Below are 25633 nucleotides of genomic sequence, written 5' to 3' on the forward strand. Positions count from 1 at the left end.
GCAAATAGATAAATATATTAAGGAAGAATATTAAACATGGCACAAATTCTGGATGTTTTCATTGCTTTCTTGTAACAGAGGTTGAAATTGTATTTAAATACATCTTCATCCCCATAAATCATAAGCACTGTCTCAGAACAAGCCATTTCCAGATCCCTGGCAGTGTGACGTCACAAAAGTCACAGGCCCCGCCCACAGTGTTGACTGACACTTAAGTTTGAACATAGACCCGCCCTGAGCGCGTTTTACAGCGAGTCCGCCATTGCTGCACTGATGAGAATGATCCCAAGTGATTTAGGTGTTCTGTAGCTGGATGGATTAATCCACATAGCTCTCTTCATTTACTACCTAAATCTGAGCTGCTGAAAAGGAGGTGGATTAACTTGGTTTTCCAGGAAAATGCTCCCTCAGTTCTGCCGAAATTCGTTTATGTCTGTGCGATTTCACACCGAACTGCTTAGTGAACGAATATCAATACAAAAGGACAATACAAAACAGAGACTGTGCTAAAAATATGCTACTCAAGGATTTACAAGTAAAATCTGTTCGTGATCCATCTTACAGTCTCCAGAGTGATACTATATGGCAGTAATGAAGGTAAGGGCACTTTATTATAGTTCATCAGAGTTTATTTATGGGTATAAAGTTTATTAAGCACCACCCGAAAGGCATAGGTCTTTATATATTCGTTTACTGTTAGTTGTATCATGTGTTTCTCTGTTATTTGCTATGTTGGTGATGATAATACAAGGGAAAGAGAGTTTATGGATAATATTTTAATGCACATTTGCAGTGTTTTATTAAGCTCTTACAGTGATTTTCTAGAGTGAAAACGGACGCTTCATCTTTTCTGTGAAGTACAATAAACGTCATAAAACTCATCTGTAAAGACCCCTTAAAATTTTGTAAACATTGCAACGTTTCTTGGTGGGCGGGGCTTAGCTGGAGGCAAAAAGAGACGCTGGACTCAATGTTGACAAGCGTAAGCTAGCATGTTTTAGGAGGGATTTATTAAACATAGATGCAGAAGAAGGTTCAGAACTGTCCGAATATGTACAGTCACTGACTCTGCGGGACCGTGACAGCTATTTTTGTAAATTAACTTAAGTTTTGGATATTTCCTAGACAACATATGAATTACTTTCGGGTGGTTCGGGGCATTTTGTCAAGGTTTATTGTCTAATGTAACCTAACGCTGGGCTAACTATGATTATGGCTAGCAATGTGGATTATTTTAAGAGACCATTCAAAGGATGGCACACTCATCTATCGCTGTATGTTTGTTTAACATTTAAGCTAGCTAGTGTGCTGAAAGTTGGCGACATTTCACCTATAAAACAGAAACTTGCTGATTTGTACTAGATAAAACCAACACACCATTACATATGTATCGATTATTTTACCTGATATGAAGTGTGCACTGCAAACACGAGCATTATTTATGATTGTCTCCGTCCAGTCTGTACGCCGTTGCTTTCAACCACAATTATTTTTTGATTTCTGTGAAGGAATGTCTGCCGGGATCTGGTAAAACTTTAGTTTTAAACCAAAAGTCCTGTTCCTTCTATTCTGGCAGCCAAAAACACAACAAGACGACATTTTAAAGTTAAAACCTCAAACTTTTAGCGCGCCCGCTATACCTCGGTAAAGTTGGTTTTATATTCGCACATTCGGACTTCTGATAAATTCAGACTTTCCAATAAATGTGCAATAAATTAATGTTTGCGAATTTTAAGCAGCGACATGATATTGACCAACGATTGTCAAATTACAACATTTTTCACAGTCGATCAAAATAGGCAAGTATTGTTTTAATGGCATATTTACTTGTGAATGTCCACTGAATGTCCAATGTAGTGTGATTAACAAGGCTATTGAATACGGATGTCCGAATGTGCGAATATAAAACCAACTTTACCGAAGTGCCCGCTATTAGTTCTTATTTATGTTTTGCCTCCAGCTAGAGCGGTGATGTCACAGTGACGTAGGCGATTAAGGGGTCTATAGTTTTGGCCATCATTCGGACGGTACAACAGGCCTGTACTAATATAGTAGATTAAAAACAAGAAGACAATATAAGTTATAACCGTAATTGAACTAAACTATACCTGTTCTATCTCCATGCAGCATATATTCGCAGTTTCTGTCATTATAGTGCGTCCTGACTCAATCCTTTCACCGGAGAATGAGCTCGTGAAGCTCCGCCCTCTTAGGCCGAGCGCAGCAGCTCAGTTGCATTTAAAGGGACCGCACTGAAACGGCTCGTTTTTGCTCAACCACTAAAAGTAGCAATTTTAACATGCTATAAAAAATTATCTGTGGGGTATTTTGAGCTAAAACTTCACATACACACTCTGGGAACACCAGAGACTTATTTTACATCTTGTTAAATAGGGCATAATAGGTCACCTTTAATGTATAGACAGACATTATTACCATTGCTGTATTACAATCATTGTATTCACGTATGTATGTGTATGTTTTATGATACATTTAAGGTAACTGCAATCATGCCATGTTTAGTGTCTATGCGTTCGTATCGGGAAGATTTAAATGCTTGTGTATGCGGTATGTCCATACCTGCGCAACACATAAGTATTACAAGAATCTTTAATAGTTCTTATTCAAAGACTCAGTTTGTTAATCTGCTTGGTCATAAAAGCCCGGGCAAGGGGGTGTGTTGTCACCCGGAAATACAACACCTTCATTGGCTGCATCAACCTTAAGAGGTTGGACTTTGACCAGAGGTTAAAAGCTAAAGAACAATGCCACTCCCTCTCTTTTTCCTTGCTTCTGGGACCACAGAACAGACGTCTATTGGCTGGAGGCCTTTTCAGGCCAAAGCCTTTAGGCCTAAGCCTGCTGGCCTCGGCCTACCAACCAGCCATGAGCTCAACATCCAACATAGAAAAGACTGGCAACAACTTCAGACGAAATCCTCAAGACCTCTCCTCAACCTGTAGATCCGACACTCCTCAGCATAAAGGCATCTTGCAAGTATCGTACATTTTAACACTAAACAGCGATTTAGCATTAATTTGTAAGACTTACCTTTGCTATTGCTGAAGAAACTGATGATTCCTTTCCAGATTGTCTTTGACTTTTTCCTATAGCTCTAGTAACAGTACCTCCTCCGGTTCAACCATATCATTACTCATTCTTACCTACCGTACGTATGTGTGTGACCTTTGTTGTTATGTGTTTGTTAGTTTAGTTATGTGTTTGTTAGTTTAGTTATGTGTTTGTGAGTTAGTTAATAAAGATTGTGCACAAAATATGTTTGGTTCTGACTCCGTCTGCTAATAAATTGCCTCTTAAGTGATTTAGATCCCGAATCTATGCTCTAAGTAGCACGGTACAATAAGAATGTTATTTTTCCATAACCTGGAAATGAACATTTCTTAGAATTATTAAACAATCAACACTGAGTTTCCACTGGACAACAGGTTAATTGATTGTAATATTAAGATTAATGTAGCTATATCCAGTTAATCTGATTAACAGATTTACATATTCATAATTAATCATAATTAATAAATCATATTGAGTTATGAATAATTATTAATATTTCCCATTTGAGTTAATTCGCTACAAATTTTTAAAAATGCTGTTTTGATTGTGTAGTTTTAGATACAATACAGGAAGTATTTCATGTCAGCTATTTTTTTATTTATTTATATAAAGTATATTTAGCGGCTTTATAAATATGGGCTCTGGTCTATGTCACAGACACGTCAGGTTCCACCATCCAACACTCCCAGCGCACTCAATCTCCAGAGCACCAATCACAACGCACTCAATCACCAGAGCACCATTACCAACGCACTCAATCCCCAGAATAATAATCACCGCCACCTGTTCATCATCAGCACCATAATCACCTGCTCCATAAAGGACTCACACACACTCACTGTCCGGTCTCGTTTGCACTTCACTTACCTGAATGCTTACCTCAAGGACTCCATCGATCTACTTACCTGTTTCCAACATCTCCTGTGTTCCTCTTGTGCTACTCCATCAGTGTGTGAGTGCTTCCCACCTCCAGTGTCCTGTGTCAACGTCATCTTCCATTCCTACGGATATAAAAGGACAGTATTACCTCTCTGCTTTCTACACATCAGTATACTTCAGTATTACTCACCTGCATAACCGTTTGACTCTGCTGAACATCAATAAATACCACTGTGTGTTTTACTCCTGCCTCCGTGTCCCTGTACTGTAACAGTCTAAAGTCAATGGCACAATTTTTAAATTTTTTTTATTTATTTTTTTTTTTTTTTATTTAAACAGTGCATTAGTAATATGTGCCTATATGCGGGTACACAACGTGTGTACATTCTGCTTATTACACACACAGGGACGTGCAGCAGCACACAAACATGCCACATATTAAAAATATAAATTACAATGTAAAAAGATTATTATTGTGTGCATAAAGATAAAAATGCTTTGGTGGAATACGGTTTGTCTCATAGGTGGTCCGTTTCCTCACTAGAGAAGTGTTCAGTTTTTCCACTTGCAAATTCCGCCAGGTAAATAGCGAATCCACCATTGCGTGAGCGCAACTGGCTTTTAAAGGGAATGGGAGATTAGACTCTGATTGGTTTATTGCACGTTATGCCCAAAACACACCCATGACTCATTAAGAGAATAGGGCCAACCCTTTTAGACCATGTGCCTTACACGCCGACCGTTTTTCCCGTCGTTAAACTAGCAAAAGTGGATTTATGTAGCTTTAAAGAATCATGCAGTAGGTCTTAGGAAAAACAGGAATTTACTGTAGCTGAAAAGCAGTCTGAAATTCTTGTTCTTAAGATACAATAAAGTTCTAGAATCCTATAAATGTTTAAAAGTTACTTTTAAAATAAATTGAAAACCAACAGCAAAAATAACATCTCTCTTTTTTTTAGAACAGCCCTTTCATTAGGAATGCACTTTAAAATGCTACTTATGTAGGCAGCTCGCTAGCAAATTTTGGCTTTTTTTTTTTTTGTGAATTTATTTACCATAGTTTGTTCATTCACAAAATCTTTACATTTTGACTCCCTGAACCATGAAACATCTGTTAAAACATTTTATACCTTGGTGTTGAGACAGAAAAGAAAACGGTGTCAGTGACAGAAGGAAATTCTGTCACGCTGAAAACTGGTGCAACTGAAATCCTGAGAGATGATGAAGTACTCTGGAAGTTTGGACCACAAGACATGGTCATCGCTCAAATCCACAAAAAGGCTGGTAACATTTTGTATGCTGATGATGAGCGGTTCAGAGACAGTTTCAGCTGGACCAGCAGACAGGAGATCTGACCATCAGCGACATCAGGATCCGAATCTCTGGAGATTATCATCTACAGATCACCAGCAGCAAAGTGACCAAAACATTGTACGAGGTGCGTGGCTCAAATACTTCATATACCCTACAGTATTGTCTTTAAACGTGTCCATTTATTCATTTTAAACTTCTATAAAGGGGTCTAATGTGGGTTTTGAGTTGTTCATCTGCATGTCGGCAAACATCTGTTCTGTTTCTTTATGAAATGAAGTGGACACACTGAAATTCACGGAGGGAGAGCCTGTCCATCTGCAGACCGGTATTACTAAAATTCAGAAAGAGGATCTGATTCTGTGGATGTTTGAACCTAAAAATGCCCTCATTGCCAAAGTTGATGGGCAAACCAATGAGACCAGCGTCTACGATGTTGATGACGAGAGATTCGGAGACAGACTGGAGCTGGACGATCAAACTGGAGACCTCACCATCACAAACACCAAAAGCACCGACTCTGGAGTTTACGAAGTACAGCTCAAGAGCAGTGATACAGTTTCATACAAGAAATTCAATGTTCTTGTCTGGTGTGAGTAGCTCAAGATAATCGCTGTATTGATAATCTGGTTCACATGCACATTCACGTTTCTTCTATATGTTTCTCTCGCTGTCAGTGAATACGCTGAAACATACAGTTGGAGATTTTGTGATTCTACAAACTGGAGTTTCCGAACTGAAGAATAATGATCCGATACTGTGGAAGTTTAGCCATAAAGACACTTTTATAGCTGAACTCAACAGAGCCACCAATCAGACCTTGTTCTATAAAGGTCCTGATGGGAGATTCAGAGACCGATTGCAGATAAACCAGCGAACTGGAGATCTGACCATCAGGAATATCAGCAGAGCACATTCAGATGTTTATACACTACAAATCAGCAGAGGCAAAAAGATCACATGCAAGAGATTCATGGTGGTTGCCCACGGTGAGTAACGCAATCATATTTAGCACTGTTTTGATGCTTTTAATGCTCTTGACACAGATTATTAATAGATCAAAAGACACAAACAACTGAAAAAGACCTGATCTCACAGGAAAATATAACTATGTTACAAGGTGACAACTTTGTATGAATTCATAAATTGTGAATCATACAATACAAAAAAAATGCACGATTATTAGAAAACTTGAGTGTATGCAGATTGCACCAAATATATTGGGCTATAATTTAATTTGGTGGATAAAGCAAGGAAAATGAGACCGGCAGGCACATGTTTTGCATTATGGATTATTTTCCCCCTCTTTACCTTACTTTACTCAAGTATACCATAAAATGGTCTTTTCAATCAGACTCTTTTAATCAGACTTAATCAGACTCTTTAACCCAGCTAACATGGAACATTCACAGAACGTTCTGTCAAGGTTCTCTCAAAGTTATGAACAAACATTCTTCCAGTAACGTTAAAAGAATGTCATTCAAAGTTGTCTGGTCTTTAAAAATGTTCACAAAATGTTAACATAAAAACAGTGTTTACACATCTTCCATGGATTTTTTTTTTTCTCTCAAACATTTTAGATGGATGCTTGTCTATCGTCTAATGTCACCACTAGTTTCAGAAAGTTTAGAGAACATTCAAAAGTAACATTCCCATAATGTTTGCAAAATTCTAAAGTGGAATATTCACTTAACCAAGAGCTTTTGTTTTTTTAAAACAGTTAAAAAAAACTGGACATTCTAAACGTTCAGAGAACATTCTGAAATAATGTTTCCACAAATTAATGGGAATATTAGCAAAACATTAATTTCACTATCTTATTTTTCTGTGTATGTTTTTTTCTGTGTATTTCTCTTCTGTGAAACACTATATAATTAAAGCTTTACTTACTTACTTACTGACACAGACACGCCAGGCTCTGCACCCAGCCAATCACAGCGCACTCCTTCATCAGAGTGTTAATCACACAAACCTGACACTCATCACCAGCCCAATCAGCGACACTACTAAAGGCGCTCACATTCACTCAGTCATTGTCCGGTCTTGTTAACGCATACTAACCTGAATGCTTACCTTACGGACTACTTACCTGTCTCCAGTGTGTCTTCTAGATCCTCCGTGTTCCCATTCAGTCAGTCACGTTCGGCGTTACGTCGATACTGGCGTAATGGGGTCTCGCTAGGGAGCCCAATCACCTCCAAGGATACAAAACAAGCCAATGGGAATTGGCCTGTGAGATTTACATGCCGGGCCCCTCCCCCGGCATCCGGGTATAAATAGGGCCGGCATACTCACCTTCATTCATACTTTTGCTTCGGAGCCGATCAGATCGGTCGTCTTTCACTTCGAGGAAAAAGAAAAAGAGCGAATTTCTCTGAAAAAGAGCAAAACAGCAATTATAATTGCTACAGGTTATCCTGACAACAGCAATTTTAATTGCTATCTTCGTTCATTCTGGTGGCCTGCTCGAGTCTCTCCAGCTGGTGGGAAAGGCACGCTCAGCGGTGGGTGTGACGGCGCGCTGCCCACAGGACGGTGCTACGCCCATCCCTGGGTGCTTCGGCTGGTGAGGTTTACTGAAAGAGCAAGCACGGGCGATCAGCGTCTTTTTCAAGATGTCTTTTCGTCCGTGTGTTTCTGGATGCGGTCGTTTCCTGACCTCCTCTGACGGCCACGACCACTGTCTCACGTGTCTGGGTAGACCGCACGCTGAGTCAGCGCTCGTGGATGGTACATGCCCTCACTGCGAGGGCATGTCCATGTTGGTGTTGAGATCGCGACTCTCCTTCTTTAACACATAAGCGAGGGTCCCCTCTGTCACTACCCCAGCGCCGGCGGCTGTAGCGGCCGCCGGTCCGGTTAGTGCTCTGGGAGATCTGAGGATCACAGTGGGAGCCACTTCGTCGGGTCCGCCCCCACGAACCTCCCACTCCTCCACAACACCATGTGCCATCGAGCTGCCGCCTGCTGTCGCGGGGCCCTCATCGGGGGTGCCCCACGTCACTTTCGGGGCGCTCCGGAGGAGGATCGGATGTCGATCGCTGCATCGGGGAGTGGGCTGAACGGTTCAGAGAGCGACGACGACTCCGAGCTTCCGCCCTCTGGGATGATTGCTCAGTCGGAGGCGGACTCTGAGCTAACAGCCATGCTTGCCCAGGCTGCCGCGGGCATCGGTCTCGATTGGAACCCTCCACCGTGTCCCGAGCGTCCGCGGTTGGATGACTGGTTTCTGGGGTCGGGGCGCGGCTCCCAGCTGCTGTTCTTCCGGAGGTGCATGAGGAGCTCCAGAAGACCTGGTTGGCACCTCACACTGCCAGACTACGGTCCTCTGCCTCCTCCACTCTCACTACCCTCGATGGGGGAGCCACCAAGGGGTACGTGGACATCCCACAGGTGGAACGTGCGATTGCGGTGCACTTGTGCCCTCAGTCCGCGGCCACCTGGCGGAACCGTCCGCGTCTCCCGTCCAAGGCGGGTAAGACCACGGCCGCTCTCGTGGCCAAGGCTTACTCCACTGCTGGACAGGCGACTTCTGCCCTGCACGCCATGGCCATCTTGCAGGTCCATCAGGCGAAAGCTCTGAAAGAGTTGCACAAGGGTAGTGCTGAACCAGGGTTGCTGCCAGAGCTGCGCACGGCGACCGACCTCGCCCTCCGGGCAACGAAGGTCACGGCACGCGCCCTGGGTCAAACGATGTCCACCCTGGTGGTCCAGGAACGGCATCTTTGGTTGGACCTGGCTGAGATGAGGGATGTTGACAAAGCTCGCTTTCTTGACACCCCCATCTCCCAGGCCAGCCTCTTCGGCGACACTGTCGAGGACTTCGCTCAGCAGTTCTCGGCAGTGCAAAAGCAGACGGAGGCCATCAAACACATCCTGCCCAGGCGTGATGATGCCACCAATCCGCCACGGGCCGTGCCTTCGTCTGCTCCTCGCCGAGGGCATCCTCCTGCGGCTCAGGCTCCCATTAGATCGGAACCCTCCCATCCTCCTCGAGCCACCCGCAGGAAGGCGACGCCCCCCGCCCAGTCTGCCAAGCCTTCTTCTAAAAAGAAGAAGAAGGCCAAGAAGCGGCCCTGAGACGGGAGACCCGGAGGTTTTGGAAGCTGCTGCTCGGGAGACGGTGACCGCACCGGTCCTTCCCCCGGGACAGGGCCCGGAGGAAAATCCTGTGTTTTCTTTTCTTTCTGTTCCGCCGCTGGCCGCGAGAACAGGCCACAGACCGTTCCTACGGTTTGCGTTCGAGGGGCGGGCTTATCAGTACAAGGTCCTACCCTTCGGGCTGTCCCTGTCTCCTCACGTCTTTACCAAAGTCACAGAGGGGGCCCTTGCCCCGCTCAGGGAAGTGGGCGTTCGCATCCTCAACTACCTCGACGACTGGCTCATTCTGGCCCAGTCCCGAGAGCAGTTGTGCGAACACAGGGACCTGGTGCTCAGTCACCTCAGCCAGTTGGGGCTTCGGGTCAACTGGGAGAAGAGCAAGCTCTGCCCCGTGCAGAGCATCTCTTTTCTCGGTGTGGAGCTGGACTCGGTCAACATGACAGCACGTCTCACCAACGAGCGTGCACAGTCGGTGCTGAACTGCCTGAACTCGTTCTCGCGGAAAACAGCGGTCCCACTGAAACAATTTCAGAGGCTCCTGGGGCATATGGCATCCGCAGCCGCGGTCACGCCGCTCGGATTGCTCCATATGAGACCGCTTCAGCACTGGCTTCACGACCGAGTCCTGAGGTGGGCATGGCACCGCGGCTCACTCCGTGTGGTCATCACACCGAGTTGTCGCCGCACGTTCAGCCCGTGGTCGGACCTTGCTTTTCTACAGGCCGGTGTGCCCCTAGTACAAGTGTCCAGGCATGTTGTTGTCACAACAGATGCCTCCACCACCGGCTGGGGTGCCATATGCAGTGGCCAGTCGGCGTCGGGCTCCTGGACAGGACCCCATCGCCATTGGCATATCAACTGCCTAGAGTTGCTGGCAGTACTCCTTGCGCTGCGCCGGTTTCGACCGCTGTTGCAGGGCAAGCATGTACTGGTCCGGACGGACAACACGTCGACTGTAGCGTACATCAACCACCAGGATGGTCTACGCTCCCGTCGCATGTCGCAACTCGCCCGCCTCCTCCTCCTGTGGAGTCATCGCCGACTCAGGTCGTTGCGCGCCTCCTACATCCAGGGCGAGCTCAATCGTGCGGCCGACGCGCTCTCACGACAGCTCACGCTCCCGGGGGAATGGAGACTCCACCCCCAGGCGGTCCAGCTGATATGGAGCCGGTTGTTTTATTCGCTGACCGAAGGGACCCTTGGCACGGATGCAATGGCACACAACTGGCCCCACGGCCTACGCAAATATGCATTTCCCCCAATGAGCTTCCTTGCACAGACACTGTGCAAGGTCAGGGAGGACGAGGAGCAGGTCTTGCTAGTTGCGCCATACTGGCCCAACCGGACCTGGTTCCCGGAACTCATGCTCCTCGTGACAGCCCATCCCTGGCGCATCCCCCTGAGGAAGGACCTCCTTTCTCAGGGGCAGGGCACCATATGGCACCTGCGTCCCGATCTGTGGACAGACTTGAGTGGCCTACCGTCCGCGGTAGTTGACACCATCACTTCGGCTAGAGCTCCCTCTACGAGGCGCGCCTATGCCATGAAGTGGAGTCTGTTCATTGAGTGGTGTTCCTCCCGCCGGGAGGACCCCCGGAAATGCCTGGTCGGTGTTGTGCTTTCCTTTCTTCAAGAGGGTTTGGAACGGAGGCTGTCCCCTTCCACCCTGAAGGTCTATGTGGCCGCCATCGCAGCGCATCACGATGTGCTTGATGGCAAGTCACTAGGAAAGCACGACCTGATCATCAGGTTCCTCAGAGGCGCCAGGAGGTTAAATCCCCCTAGGCCTCACCTCATTCCCTCCTGGGACCTCTCTGTTGCCCTCTCGGGCCTCCGGAGAGCTCCCTTCGAGCCCCTTGAGTCAGCCGAGCTGAAACATCTGTCTCTCAAGACAGTGCTCCTGATCGCGCTCGCCTCCTTCAAGAGGGTTGGGGACCTGCAAGCATGTTCGGTCAGCGATTCGTGCCTGGAATCCGGGCCGGACTACTCTCACGTGATCTTGAGACCCCGGCCTGGATATGTGCCCAAGGTTCCCACCACTCCCTTCCGGGACCAGGTGGTGAACCTGCAAGCACTGCCCCCGGAGGAGGCAGACCCAGCCCTTGCGTTGCTGTGTCCCGTTCGTGCTCTGCGCGTTTACGTGGACCGCACGCAGAGCTTCAGAAGCTCTGAGCAGCTCTTTGTCTGTTTTGGAGGTCAGCAGAAGGGAAAGGCTGTCTCCAAACAGAGGTTGGCCCACTGGATAGTGGATGCCATCGCCTTGGCGTACCAGTCCCAAGGCGAGCCGTGCCCCCTCGGGTTGCAAGCTCACTCCACTCGGGGTGTTGCTTCTTCCTGGGCGTTGGCGCACGGCGCCTCTGTTGCAGACATTTGCAGAGCTGCAGGCTGGGCGACACCGAATACATTCGCGAGGTATTATAATCTCAGAGTGGAACCGGTGTCCACCCGTGTGCTTTCTACTTGTAGATAGCCATGGGTGTTGCTTGCTGTGCCATTTCCCTCGGGAGAGGGAATGCGAGCACTTTTCCCTGCTCCTCAGTTCAGTTCCCCGTAACAGCGAACCCTGTGGAGTTCCTCCTGCATCCTGCGGCAGCCAGACGCGGCGGAGGCGTCCGGCGCTAGGTCCAGTACTCGTGTGTATGCCCAGTTGGTCTGCCCTTGTACTGGGCTAGATGCCCATATGCTCTGATTCCCCTCGGGTAATCCCATATGTGTTTGTCCACGGTAAGGTTTCCCTGATGGTAAACCCGTGTCTTTCCCTGGGCGGCTTCGTTTTGCCCTATCTCTGATTGCTAGTCGTTCCTCCCGGAAGGTAGGACCTACATCAGAGATCTTCCATATGCGTTACTGTTCTCAGACCAGTCCATATGTGTTTTCCACACATTACCTCCCTTCGGGCAGGGTGTGGTCTCCGTAGCTTTCCCCTCCTTGGGGAATGCTTTCCTGGCGTTTTTGTCGTTGCTGAAAAACGTGGGATTGAGTTCCGAAGCACTCTTCCCCGTGGGTAGGAACAGCAGCTTCGACTTCTCCACGGTAACGCCCTGTCCTCTCCATCCCACCGGTATGGAAGACATTCCTGGGCTTACTCTGGGCGCTGGAGGGTTGCGAGTATGGGCCGCACTTGCATTGGCACGCCTCAGCCTGCCAGCATCTGCCTCCCTAACACTCGTAACATGGTTCAGTTGCTATGGCGCTTTCCACGGGACCCCATTACGTCAGTATCGACGTAACGTCGAACGTGACTGACTGAATGGGAACATCTAGGTTACTAGTGTAACCCCCGTTCCCAGAAGGAGGGAACGGAGACATTACGTTACGGCCAGATTACATTACGGCCAGATATCTATCTCGGCTCCTCAGCAAAAATATCAATGAAGGTGAGTATGCCGGCCCTATTTATATCCGGATGCCGGGGGAGGGGCCCGGCATGTAAATCTCACAGGCCAATTCCCATTGGCTTGTTTTGTATCCTTGGAGGTGATTGGGCTCCCTAGCGAGACCCCATTACGTCAGTATCGACGTAATGTCTCCGTTCCCTCCTTCTGGGAACGGGGGTTACACTAGTAACCTAGATGTTCTCCAGTCCTCCGTGTTCTCCAGTCCTCCGTGAGTGTCTCTGTGTAACGTCTGCTCCAAGCCCCCTTGTCTACTTTGAATCTGGTGTGAAGATCAAGTCAAGTAACTCTGTCTTGATATATACTCTGTCTGGGAAGTTCCACTGCTACACGTATTCCTGCATTCATCGTATCTGGTGTGAAGATCAAGTCAAGTATATCTTATCTCAAGTATGTCTTGATATCATCCGTCTTGCCTGGCAACATCATCTGCTTACTGCTCTGGTTGTCTCCAACACCACTGGGATGACCATGGCACAGAAACACTGGTTTTGATCATCCAGGTTTTCTTTAATAAATAGTTCAACAATATAAAAAATATCGGTCCAAATCCAAACCTGTATTAGTTTATGTGGGTCCAACACAGAAATACATCACAATATTGAGCAAAATGTACCTTCTTGACTTTGTAATTAATGTTGGCAGTTAGTTTTAATGTTACCATGGCAGTCAGATCACGTTTTATAATGTCCATGTTTTTCTCTTTTATGTGGTGCTGGGACAAAATAAAGAGAAGACCGTGTCAGCGACAGAGGGAGATTTGGTCACGCTATACAATGATACTGAAATACAAGATGATGATCTGATACTGTGGCTGTTTGGAGCTGAAGACAGACTCATAGCTAAAAGAGAAATGAATAAAAGTGCCTGTGCTTATTATGGTAGTGAAGGGAAACTCAAAAACATATTCAATTTGAATCCTCAAACTGGATCTCTGATCATAACAAACAGCACAACTGAACATGCTGAAGTTTATAAACTACTGATCATCAGCAGCCGAGAGACTAAATGCAAGAGATATAAAGTTACAATCCATGGTGAGTAACACAGTGGTCTCATTTATGTTGTCTCTGTGAACAGATGCTCTAAAAGGAACATATTGCAGTAAATTAAAATGCACTTAAATTGTTAAAGTTTAAAGTTGATGTAACTCTTTTAGTGTTAAAATAACTTATCTTTTCTCAGCTTTACATGTGCAGATAACTAGAAATTTCAAGGGTTCATTTTCTCAATTTTACTTAAAATTTCTCACTTCTTTGTGGTTTGAACACTATACACTGTATTATTTTGAGTGATTTTGATCAGGTAGAAATGCTTGATTTTCAGACAGTTATGGGTTGCACATTGACACTTAATAAAGCTGTGACATCAACCTTTTTAACCAATGCTTTGTTTTCTTACAGAGAGAGAAAGAAATACAGATGAAGAGGATGAGCAGGAGGGGATGCGCTTAATTAATATATTAAACCCTCAACAGTAATATAACATAATTGTAAACAATTTCAGAGATTTTATTATTGACTATTATTGTTGGTGCTTGTGAATCAAACTAAATGTGATCACAACTGAACTTGGTTCAACTAGTTTCTCTATATATTTGTATGTTATATATTTATGAATTTATTTTACTACAATCCTTAACTTGTTAGTGTATGGACCTTATATAGCAGTGATTTGTTACTGTGTGTTTTGTGTTAGACAGCTCTATATTTTGTAGTGGCTGGAATCTGCTTGACTCTTGTCGATTTGGACAATGATTTATAATTGGTAATATTATAAATATTAATATTTATGAGGTGCTTATGACTCTGATTGGGGGTTTATTGCCGTTTTTTTGCCGCTTGGCTTAAAAGTGACTTCGGTTCAAGCTTTGTTTAATGTACACTATTGACAATGGACCTTTTTGCCCATGAAATTTCACCGAAATGTTGTGAATTTTTTCCACTTAGCAAACAATTTTACCTGTTTAATACTTGCTCTTCTTAAAATTTAGAAATTAATCTAAAAAGCAACTTTTTTGTGATCTGTAATTAATTAAAATTAGACTTTTTTACATCACTACAATAGACACCATATTTTCATTGCTATTGGTTGATCAGAGACCAGTCAGTAACCAGGCATTACTCATATTATGAAAACATTCAATTTTATTGATTTAAATTAAAAACCATGTGATGTTCATTCCAATGATGACAAGGTCTGAATTACTATGTCTGCACCATTATATGAACAAGTTCCCCTTTTAAAAAAAAAAAAAAAACTTCAAATAGATAAGTGCTCTACTAAATGTATTTATTGTTTTTGATCAAACTGGATTAAATGAGGACATAATCTTTAAAATGATTCAAAAGCAGCCCAAGATTAGATGTGAAGTTTATTGTAAGTATTTTTGGCCGTTGCAGATGTTAAACACTGGTAAATGGAGGATGTTTGTCTTTCATCTTCTCAGTTTTTTTGCTTATCCAATGATCTGAAATGAACAAAATGGCACAAGAAATTTGAAATAAAAACAGGGTATTATAAGATACGGTCATGATATTTATTGTTTGTTGGTTCCATATGTAAGGTTGATTAAAATGACAAAATGATTACACTTACGCCACTAATCCAGCTGCTGTAGGCAGACACACGAGTGAAGACTGTTGGCTTCTGGTTGGCATTACAACCCAATGATGAGACAAAGCTGGCCACTCCATGGACGACGTACTGACCGCTCACCTGGCAGTTCAGAGGACCGCCAGAGTCACCCTAAAACAACACAACAAGAGCCAAAATGAGACATTTTACTTCTCACAGGAAACATTTCATGATCTGTTTGACAGTTGGTCTTTCTCACATTGCATCCAGACAAGCTGCCGCCACCAGCGCACACCATGGTGCTCTTCACGGTGCTTCCCCACCAGTCGCTACGAGAGCAGGTACTGTGGTCCACCACGGGCAGGTAGGCCTGTTTCAGCTTAGCGGAGAGTGACCCACCAGCTGCATGAGAGACAAGAATCATCAGTACATGCAAATGATTTCAGGAAACACCAAAGCTATTTAAAGTTAAACTGACTCTGAGTGAGGCCCCAGCCGGTGATGTAACAGGCGTTGTTGTGGGGCAGAACCTGTCCTGAGGGTGGAAGGGTGGCCAGCTTCACGTATGAGTTCAGAGTGGCAGCAGAGGACAGACGCAGAAGAGCAATATCATATCTGGAAAACAAAGAACAGACATCACAGTCTACAACGCGCATTTCATTTCTCATGCTAGGGGGCGCTATAACTTTAGAAGATTTTTGAAACGATCATGGATGTTGTGTTGATGTAAGTCCAGGTCGTCATATATGAAATTTATGTCAAAAACTCAATACAGTAAAGTATGCTGCTTAGATACTATGTGTAATTGTAGATATTGTTGTATGTGAAGCATTAAAGTTAAATGCGTAATTGTTGATATATGATGTGTTTGATGTCATTACTGCAAAATATTAAAATATTATACTTTAGTTATACTATTACTAAAGTCCTCTAAGTGGATTTTTACTACAATCAACAACTGATATGCAAGATTGCATTTGCTTATAACCCGACGTATAACCCGAAGGTTGCAGGTTCGAGTCTCAGAACAGGTGTCAGACCCCCTGCCAGATTATCAGTTGGTAGATTTAGGAGTAGGTGTGGGGGAGGGGTTAGGGTTAGGGGTGGGGTTAAGATTAGGCAATTGGGTAGCAACTTCAAAGAGGGGGGTAATAATTTGTCAGGGGGTCAAAATTCGGCACAACACCAGCAGTAAATGTAGGTGGGGGAGTGAATGAACAGCACTCCCTTCTCCTATCATTACCCATAAATGGGGTGACCTTGAGTAAGGCACCTAACCCCCAATCGCTTCAGCCACAGCAAAAGTTCAGTGCTCGCTGCTGCGTGTGTGCACTTGGACGGGTGAAATCCAGAGCACAAATTCCGAGTATGGAACACCGTACTTGGCCACACGTCACTTTCACTATTTGAAATGAGAATGCGTGACTCTGTGGAATGATATAAAAGATAAGAAAACAGCACAGGTGTTGCCAGATTATTACCCCCTAGTAATGGTAGGTTTATGAGTAGGTGAGGGGGAGGGGTTAGGATTAGGGGTGGGGTTAAGATTAGGCAATCTGATAGCGACTTTAATAATAATTTGGCAGGGGGTCGAAATTCGACACAACAACTGTTAGTTACCTGAATCAGCAGAGTAATATAAAACATTGCTATGGGTGACGGGGTGACAGTTATTACAAAATCGCTGTCAGCTAAATGCTGCGATTGACCAATCACAATAAAGATTTTCAGAGAGCCGCAAAGAGTGTGTTGCGTTAAAGGTAAAATGGTTGAGACAGTCATATTACGTTAAAGGTATTTACTTTTTATATGTGTGTTGTATATGTGTAATTGGCTTGGCAATATAGTATTGTTGTTTGTGTTTCGTTAAAGTTCTAACTATTGATACAGTCGAGTTTGTTGTGTTAAAAAGTTAGTATTACGAGTATTTGTCCATACAGTCGTGTATATATTGTGTATAACTGTTGCCACTGTCGTGACTCGTGTATGTTGTGCATGTTATATACACACCCAGCAGCCACATTGTTTCTGTTCCAGCTGGGGTGGATGGTCACTTGACTGACGCTCATGTACTGCTCGCGACCTTCCTGGGTGTAGATGTCATGGTCGCCCAGGACAACACGCCATGTTCTCGTGCTGCACAGGAAACACGTTTAGAAAAACATAGGTATAGAGTCAGGAACAATTGAACACTTTTTAAAAATCTATTACATCCTGTATTGACACCAGTTTAAAAATTGTTCTGCAGACACCTCAAACTCCTTCAGATTCATACTTGTGATTTGTCTCAATGTTTGTGTTGTTTCTTAAAGGATTTGTTCACTTTCAAATTAAAATTTCCTGATAATTTACTCACCCCCATGTCATCCAAGATGTTCATGTCTTTCTTTTTTCAGTCGAAAAGAAATGAAGGTTTTTGATGAAAACATTCCAGGATTATTCTGGAATGTTGTAGAGAAAGACCAACCATCATCTTGGTTGGTCTTTCTCTAGATAAGACCCTTATTTCTCGTCTGGGATCTAATTTTGACCTTCAACCGTTTGGAGGCCATTGAAGTCCACTATAAGGAGAATAATCCTGGAATGTTTTCATCAAAAACTTTAATTTCTTTTCAACTGAAGGACATGGACATCTTGGATGACATGGGGGTGAGTAAATTATGAAGTAATTTTAATTTGAAAGTGAACTAATCCTTTAACCATTTAGATACAACAAAAAAATCAGTACGTGTCAACGCAGTGGGCGGCGGTCAACACCCAATTCGTTCTGATCAGAGACCCACCACAGGTGTGATAGTAGCTGCTGCCAGACAGATACTGGAGAGAGATCTGAGACAGAGACATTTATTTAGTTAGAACTTGAAAAAAAAAAAAAATTGAAGAAACATTTCAATATGAGTGGTATTTTCAAACTTAATGCACTGATTGGACTGTATTGATGTTGGAAAATTCAGTTAAAACCAGCTTTAAGTTTTACTTGATATAAGCTGTTTTTTATGGCCATTATTGTAGACCATCATCTTGGTTGATCTTGTTAGTGGGACTCCAACAAACCTTCTACTATATTTATAAATAGCTTGACCATCTTAACCCTGATAGCACATGAACATCACGGAGACGTCTACTTGATGTCTGCATTTACATCTGCAAGATGTGTTTTTAGAGTGTTTGCTCATCTGTAAAATGTCTCTAAGACGTTTCCTGTCAGATGTTAAATAGACATTTAGAAAACATCTTTAAGACGTTTATGTTTTAGAATGTAAAACTGCTTTTTCTAAGATGTTAATCAGATGTTTGTACACAAGAGATGTTTTCCAGATTAAGCGACGTATTTGTGATATCTGGGAAGATGGTACCACCATGCCCATTTAATTGTGGAAAACCACCAAAAAAGCTTATTGAGATTGAAAAGGATTTCAAGTGAGTTATTGTTTAAATGTCATACCTGCCAGGGCCAGGAGTTGGGACTTGCCACCTCTCCACCCACAACCCTCTCCACAATGGCCTGATCCTCTATATATCTAGGCTCAGCCAGCGCTGGACACAAAAATGCATTTAGACATACTAGGATTGTAGTAATTTTGAATTTTGAGTCCATATAGACTCAGTTTTTTATGCAGTTGTTAACTTGGCAAAATCTAAGCCAAATGCAAGTGTGGTTTTCTCAACAGAAAGAGAGAGGCATCTTACCCAGGGCGGCCAGCGCACTCAACAACAAGATCCTCAGCATGTTTGCAGTCTGTCGTCTTTCTGAATTCTTCCATCATCCATATATATGCCCGCAGAAGTTCACAGTGCAGTACGGAACAGGTGTTTGACTCACGGCTGATACCCACAGGTGTGTGAATCCCACAGATATCACCACTGCCAAGGCCAATGTTGCAGAATAAACTTGTTTATCTAGTTTGACACAGACGCTTGACATGCATTAGCTTCGTGTTAGTTCAGTTCAGCATCTCACCTGATATAAAGTTTATGTATGGTTTCATTTGCATTTCATTAATTATTTAAATTCAGCAAAAAATAGAAATTTAATTGATTTAATTTAATTTTTATTCATTACTATAATTATCTTTTTAGTAATAATAATTCATATTAATAATATATAGATTAGTATTTGCTAATTTAATTAAAATGTATTTATTTATTTATATTTATTTTGTCAATTAATTTAACATTTATGTGAACCTATAAGGAAAGTGTGTATTTTAAGTAAGTTTTTAAAAGTACAAAATTCCAAATATAAACAAAAACAAATCTACTATACAAATAAAAACATTGCATGCATAATAATTATTAAAGAATGTTTAAAAATGCTGTTTTGATTGTGTAGTTTTAAATACAATACATGAAGTATTTCATGTCAGCAATTTTTTTTATTCATATAAAGTATATTTAGTGGCTTTATACATACGGGCCCTGGTCTAAAGTCAATGGCACAATTTATTTATTTATTTATTTTTTACTTAAACAGCGCATTAGTAATATGTGCCTCTATGCGGGTACACAACGTGCGTACACTCTGCTTATTACACACACAGGGACGTGCAGCAGCACACAAACATGCCACATATTTAAAAATATAAATTACAATGTAAAAAGATTATTATTGTGTGCATAAAGATAAAAATGCTTTGGTGGAATCCAGTTTGTCCCATAGGTGGTCCGTTTCCTCACTAGAGAAGTGTTCAGTTTGTCCGCATGAAAATTCTGCCACGTAAATAGCGAATCCACCATGGCGCGAGCGCAACTGGCTTTTAAAGGGAATGGGAGATTAGACTCTGATTGGTTTATTGCATGTTACGCCTAAAACACACCCATGACTCATTAAGAGAATAGGGACAACCCTTTTAGACCATGTGCCTTACACTCCGACCGTTTTTATAAGTATGTTACAAGGTGACAATTTTGTATGAATTCATACAGTGTGAATCATACAAAAAATGCACGATTATTAGAAAAAAGGTACACCCCATCCCTTAACACTTGGGTGTATGCAGATTGCACCGAATATATTGGGCTGCAATTTAATTTGGTGGATAAAGCAAGGAAAATGAGACTGGCTGGCATTTTGCATTGTGAATTATTTTCCCCCTCTTTACCATTCTTTGCTCAAATTATATCATAAAAATGACTTTTTAACTCAGTGTTACAACACAGAAGGGTCGGAGACAGGATTTCACAAGTACAGATGTTTATTGAAACCAGTAGAGTCAAACAGCAGTGCAGGTGAGTAAAATGTGATGAATTGGAGATAACTGAAGTGTAGAAGAGTGATACTGTCTTTTTGAGGTTGTAGATACGATGATCCTTGATGGTGCTGGAGGAATTGGACGTTGGAGACGGAGAACACTCACACACAGACTGGGAATCACAAGAGGAGAACTGGAGACACTGGAGACAGGTAAGCAGATCGCTAGGAGTCCTTAAGGTAAGCATACAGGTAAGTTTAGATGCAAACAAGACCGGACATTGAAGTGGTGTGTGTGAGTACTCTTTATACTGTGAGTGATGAGGTGCTGATGAGGTGCAGGTGACGGTGATCAGTACTCTGGAGATTGGATGCGTTGTGATTGGTGGACGGTGGAGCCTGGCGTGTCTGTGACAGTACCCCCCCCCTCCACGGCCCGCTCCTGAGGGCTGAGGACCCCGACGTCGTGGTGGTCATACTCTTCCACATGGGGCAGGTCTGTCAGGATAGTTGGAGTAGAAGGTGTAAAGCAGGTTAGGGTCGAGTATGTCATTTCTGGGGACCCAAGAGCGCTCCTTGGGGCCGTAGCCTTCCCAGTCCACAAGATATTCCAGTAGACCACCACGGCGCCGGGAGTCCAAGATCTCGTGAACCTCGTAAGCTGCACCGTCTTCCAGGATGAGTGGAAGGGGGGTTCAGCGGCTGCCACGTCAGGCTCTGTGGAGACAGAAACAGAAGGGTGGTGAGGTTTCAGGAGTGAGACATGGAATGTAGGGTGAATACGATATTGTGGAGGAAGTTGGAGCTGATACGTGACAGGATTGATCTGCTTGGTGATGGTGAATGGGCCAATGAACCTGGGACTCAGCTTTTTGCAGGGAAGACGCAGTCTGATGTCCCTGAATAGACAGCCAGACCTTCTGTCCAGGTTGATAGGAGGAAGCATTGGAGCGACGAAGGTCGGCTGTCATCCTGCGTCTGCGCAGGGCTCGCTTGATGGTGTGCTGAGTCCCAGACCCTCTCGCTCTCTCTGAACCAGTAATCCACAGCTGGAACCTCCGATGGTTCCCCAGGGGAACAGTGGGGGTTGGTAGCCGAGCACGCACTGGAATGGAGTGAGTCCTGTAAATGGCTGACGCAGGGAGTTTTGTGCATACTCGGCCCAACCCAGATACTGGTTCCAAGAGTCCTGGTGGTCATGACAGAAGGTACGGAGGAAGCGGCTGATCTCCTGGATCTTCCTCTCCGTATGCCCGTTCGGCTGAGGATGGTAGCCGGATGATAGACTGACAGTCACACATAGGAGCGAGTGGAAGGCCTTCCATACCCGGGAAATGAACTGGGGTCCTCTGTCTGAAACGATATCCTCAGGAATTCCTTAGTATCTGAATACGTGATTAAACATAAGTTCAGCAGTCTCCATGGCAGTGGGTATGCCTTTCAGTGGGATCAGACGACATGACTTGGAGAATCGATCGATGATTATGAGGGTGCAGGTACAGTCATTGGATGCTGGCAGGTTGGTGATAAAGTCCACTCCTAGGTGTGACCAGGGTCGGTAAAGAACGGGCAGAGGATGGAGCTTGCCGGATGGAAGATGGAGCGGGCACTTGAAGATGGCACACTCCCTACAGCCCTGCACGTATCTTCTGACGTCTGCTGCCATGTTCGGCCACCAGAAGCGCTCTTTCAGCAGCGAGAGGGTTTCATTTACCCCCGGGTTGCCAGTGCCAAGTGACGTGTGGGCAGTGTGAACAAGTGGAGTGCGTCGTGCCCTGGTGATGTAGAGCAAGCCCGGTGGGCAACCCGGTGGAGCATTTGTGGAGGCATTGGAGGAGGGTAATGTCTCTTCAGACCAGGAAATCGGACTTACGATAATGGATTTGGGGAGAATGGTCTCAGGTTCTTCGGATCTCTCCTCTGGAGCATGGAGACGAGATAGAGCATCCACCTTAACATTTTTGGAGCCTGGACGATAGGAGATGGAGAAGTCAAAACGGGAGAAGAATAAGGCCCAGCGTGCTTGTCGGGGATTCAGTCTTTTAGCAGCTCGCAGGTACTCCAAGTTCTTATGGTCAGTAAGGACCAGGAAGGGATGTTTAGCTCCCTCCAACCAATGCCTCCATTCTTCCAATGCCAACTTCACAGCCAAGAGTTCACGGTTGCCAATGTCGTAGTTGGTCTCCGCCGGGTTGAGCTTGTGGGAAAAGAAGGCGCATGGATGGAGTCTACTTGGGGTCCCCTGCTGCTGAGATAGGACCGCTCCCACTCCTGTGGTGGAGGCGTCCACCTCCACTACGAATGGCAGATCTGGATTGGAGTGGACAAGAAGGGGAGCGGTGGTGAAGGCTTCTCTGAGGGTGTTAAAGGCGTTGGTGGCAGCTGGAGTCCTGGGCTGATTACGGAGCAGGTTGGTGAGTGGATGAGCGATGGAGCTGTAGTTCTTGATGAATCGACGATAGAAATTTGCAAAACCAAGGAAGCGTTGGAGTTGAGTGATGGAGCTGTAGTTCTTGATGAATCGACGACAGAATTTTGCAAAACCAAGGAAGCGTTGGAGTTCTTTAATGGTGGATGGAGTAGCCCAGGTCTTGACATCAGCAGCAGTAAGGTTTACAATAGTGGTGAGTGGTTTCATCTTATTTATGGAGGGAATGATGGCACTCACCATGGGACGCGGAGGGCGAATTGGGCATGCAGAGATGACATGACATGCTGGTTTTTAAAAATGTTTGCAAAACGTTAACATAACATTATTTTTGTTGGAGTTCTTTAATGGTGGATGGAGTAGCCCAGGTCTTGATGGCTTCCACCTTCCCCTCGTCCATCCGGATGCCACTGTGATCAATGATGCATCCGAGGAAGTGTACTGAGGGTTGGTGGAAGGAACACTTTTCAGCCTTCAGGAAGAGATGGAACTGTCTCAGGTGTTTGAGGACCTCCGCAACGTGGTGGCAATGTTCAGCCAGGCTCCGGGAATAAATTAAGATGTTGTCAATGTAGACCAGTATGAACTTATGGAGGAACTCCTGGAGCACCTCATGAATGAAGTCCTGGAATACAGAGGGGACGTTGACCAGGCCATATGGCATCACAAGGTATTCATAGTGGCCGGTGGGCGTGACGAAGGCGGTCTTCCACTCGTCCCCCTCGCGTATCCGGATGAGGTTGACGCGCTGCGGAGGTCACAGTGGCACCACAGAGATGTTCCAGGGCAGCTGGGACGAGAGGAAGGGGATAACGGAACTTCACTGTAATCTTGTTAAGAGCACGGTAGTCAATGCATGGCCGCAAGCCTCCGTCCTTTTTTGCCACAAAGAAGAAACTCGAAGCAGCAAGGGAAGTAGACAGCCGGATGTATCCTTGAGCAAGGGCCTCTTTGATGTATTCCTCCATGGCCTTCTCCTCCGGGATGGACAGGGGGTAAATCCTTCCCCTGGGCACTGACTCACCCAGAAGCAGATCGATGGCACAGTCCCATGGCTGGTGTGGAGGCAGCTTGGAGGCTCTTTGCGGGCAGAAGACGTCACTGAAGGGGGTGTAACAAGATGGAATGTCCACGGAGCGCTTCTCAACTGGACTCTCGATAGAGGTGATGCAGATGGAGAGACCTTTAGAATGAGGAGACACAGGGACTGGCAGTTCGGAGAAGCAGGTTTCACCCCACTTCAGGATCTTACCGGTGCTCCAAGAGATGGTAGGGTTATGCTGCTCCAAACAGGGGCGCCCTAGAACCATGTCAGAGGTGGATTCCTCCAGAACCAGCAGATGTATGTTCTCCAGATGCAACACTCTGATCCTAAGTTGGATGGGACCAACACAGCGACGTACGTGTCTTCAAATGATGGGTTATTGAGTGGATCTGGTAGGTGGTCAGAGAGGGCGAGGTCTTGAGCTTGAGTTGTCGACAGAGGGCGCCGGAGATGAAGTTGCCTGCTGACCCTGAATTGAGGAGTGCCACCACTGGAATAGAGACATCAGCAGCAGTAAGGTTTACAATAGTGGTGAGTGGTTTCATCTTATTTATGGAGGGAATGATGGCACTCACCATGGGACGCGGAGGACGAATTGGGCATGCAGAGATGACATGACATGCTGGTTTTTAAAAATGTTTGCAAAACGTTAACATAACATTATTTATACATCGTTCATGTTTTTTTTTCTCTCAAACATTTTAGTTGGATGTTCGTCTATTGTCTAATGTTACTACTTGTTTCAGAATGTTTAGAGAACATTCAAAAGTAACATTCCCATAATGTTTGCAAAATTCTAAAATGGAATATTCACTTAACCAAGAGTTTTTGTTTTTTTAAAACAGTTAAAAAAACTGGACATTCGGAATGTTCAGAGAAAATTCTGAAATAATGTTACCATAACTTAATGGGAATATTAGCAAAACATTAATTTCACTATCATATTTCTATGTGTATGTTTTTTCTGTGTATTTCTCTTCTGTAAAACACTTTGTAAAGGCCGTTTTATATTTAAAGCTTTACTTACTGTACTTACTTACTTACTTACTTACTTGGGTGTTTTTGTTATCTGGGATGACCTTGGCACAGGCTAGAAACACTGGTTTTGATCATTCAGGTTTGCTTGAATAAATAGTTCAACACTAAAATGTCGGTCCAAATCCAAACCTGTATTAGTTTATGTGGGTCCAATGCAGAAATTCATCACAATATTGAGCAAAATTTGCCCTCTTGACTTTGTAATTAATGAGTCATCAGTTAGTTTTAATGTTACCGTGGCAGTCAGATCACCTGTTATAATGTCCATGTTTTTCTCTTTTGTGTGGTGCTGGGACAAAATAAAGAGAAGACTGTGTCAGCGACGGAGGGAGATTCAGTCACACTATACAATGATACTGAAATACAAGATGATGATCTGATACTGTGGCTGTTTAGAGCTGAAGACAGACTCATAGCTAAAAGAGAAATTAATAAAAGTGCCTGTGCTTATTATGGTACTGAAGGGAAACTCAAAAACATATTCAATCTGAATCATCAAACTGGATCTCTGATCATAACTGTCACGTTCCCGTTCATTCCCGGACTACATTTCCTACAATCCTCCCTGGCAATCACCTGCACTCACTCCACCAATC

At 44.4% G+C, this 25633-nt stretch overlaps 2 protein-coding genes across 2 annotated transcripts; one reads left to right on the forward strand and one right to left on the reverse strand.

Annotated features, from left to right (window-relative positions):
* The first annotated feature begins 337 nt into the window (after positions 1 to 337).
* On the forward strand, positions 338 to 15021 carry LOC125263463. The gene is made up of 6 exons (XM_048182449.1): positions 338 to 597; positions 5098 to 5389; positions 5543 to 5854; positions 5940 to 6251; positions 13490 to 13795; positions 14162 to 15021. Exons 2-6 carry the CDS (start codon positions 5170 to 5172, stop codon positions 14236 to 14238), a joined length of 1227 nt encoding a protein of 408 aa, XP_048038406.1. The 5' UTR covers positions 338 to 597; positions 5098 to 5169; the 3' UTR covers positions 14239 to 15021.
* An 8-nt stretch (positions 15022 to 15029) lies between these two features.
* Positions 15030 to 19169, reverse strand: LOC125263465 (elastase-1-like). The gene is made up of 8 exons (XM_048182451.1): positions 19026 to 19169; positions 18781 to 18872; positions 18064 to 18164; positions 17346 to 17471; positions 15814 to 15950; positions 15595 to 15737; positions 15357 to 15506; positions 15030 to 15228 (listed from the first exon to the last, which is right to left on the reverse strand). Exons 1-8 carry the CDS (start codon positions 19063 to 19065, stop codon positions 15217 to 15219), a joined length of 801 nt encoding a protein of 266 aa, XP_048038408.1. The 5' UTR covers positions 19066 to 19169; the 3' UTR covers positions 15030 to 15216.
* Positions 19170 to 25633: the final 6464 nt, after the last annotated feature.

Source organism: Megalobrama amblycephala, linkage group LG2 (genome assembly GCF_018812025.1).
Source record: "Megalobrama amblycephala isolate DHTTF-2021 linkage group LG2, ASM1881202v1, whole genome shotgun sequence".
Classification (NCBI taxonomy): domain Eukaryota; kingdom Metazoa; phylum Chordata; class Actinopteri; order Cypriniformes; family Xenocyprididae; genus Megalobrama; species Megalobrama amblycephala.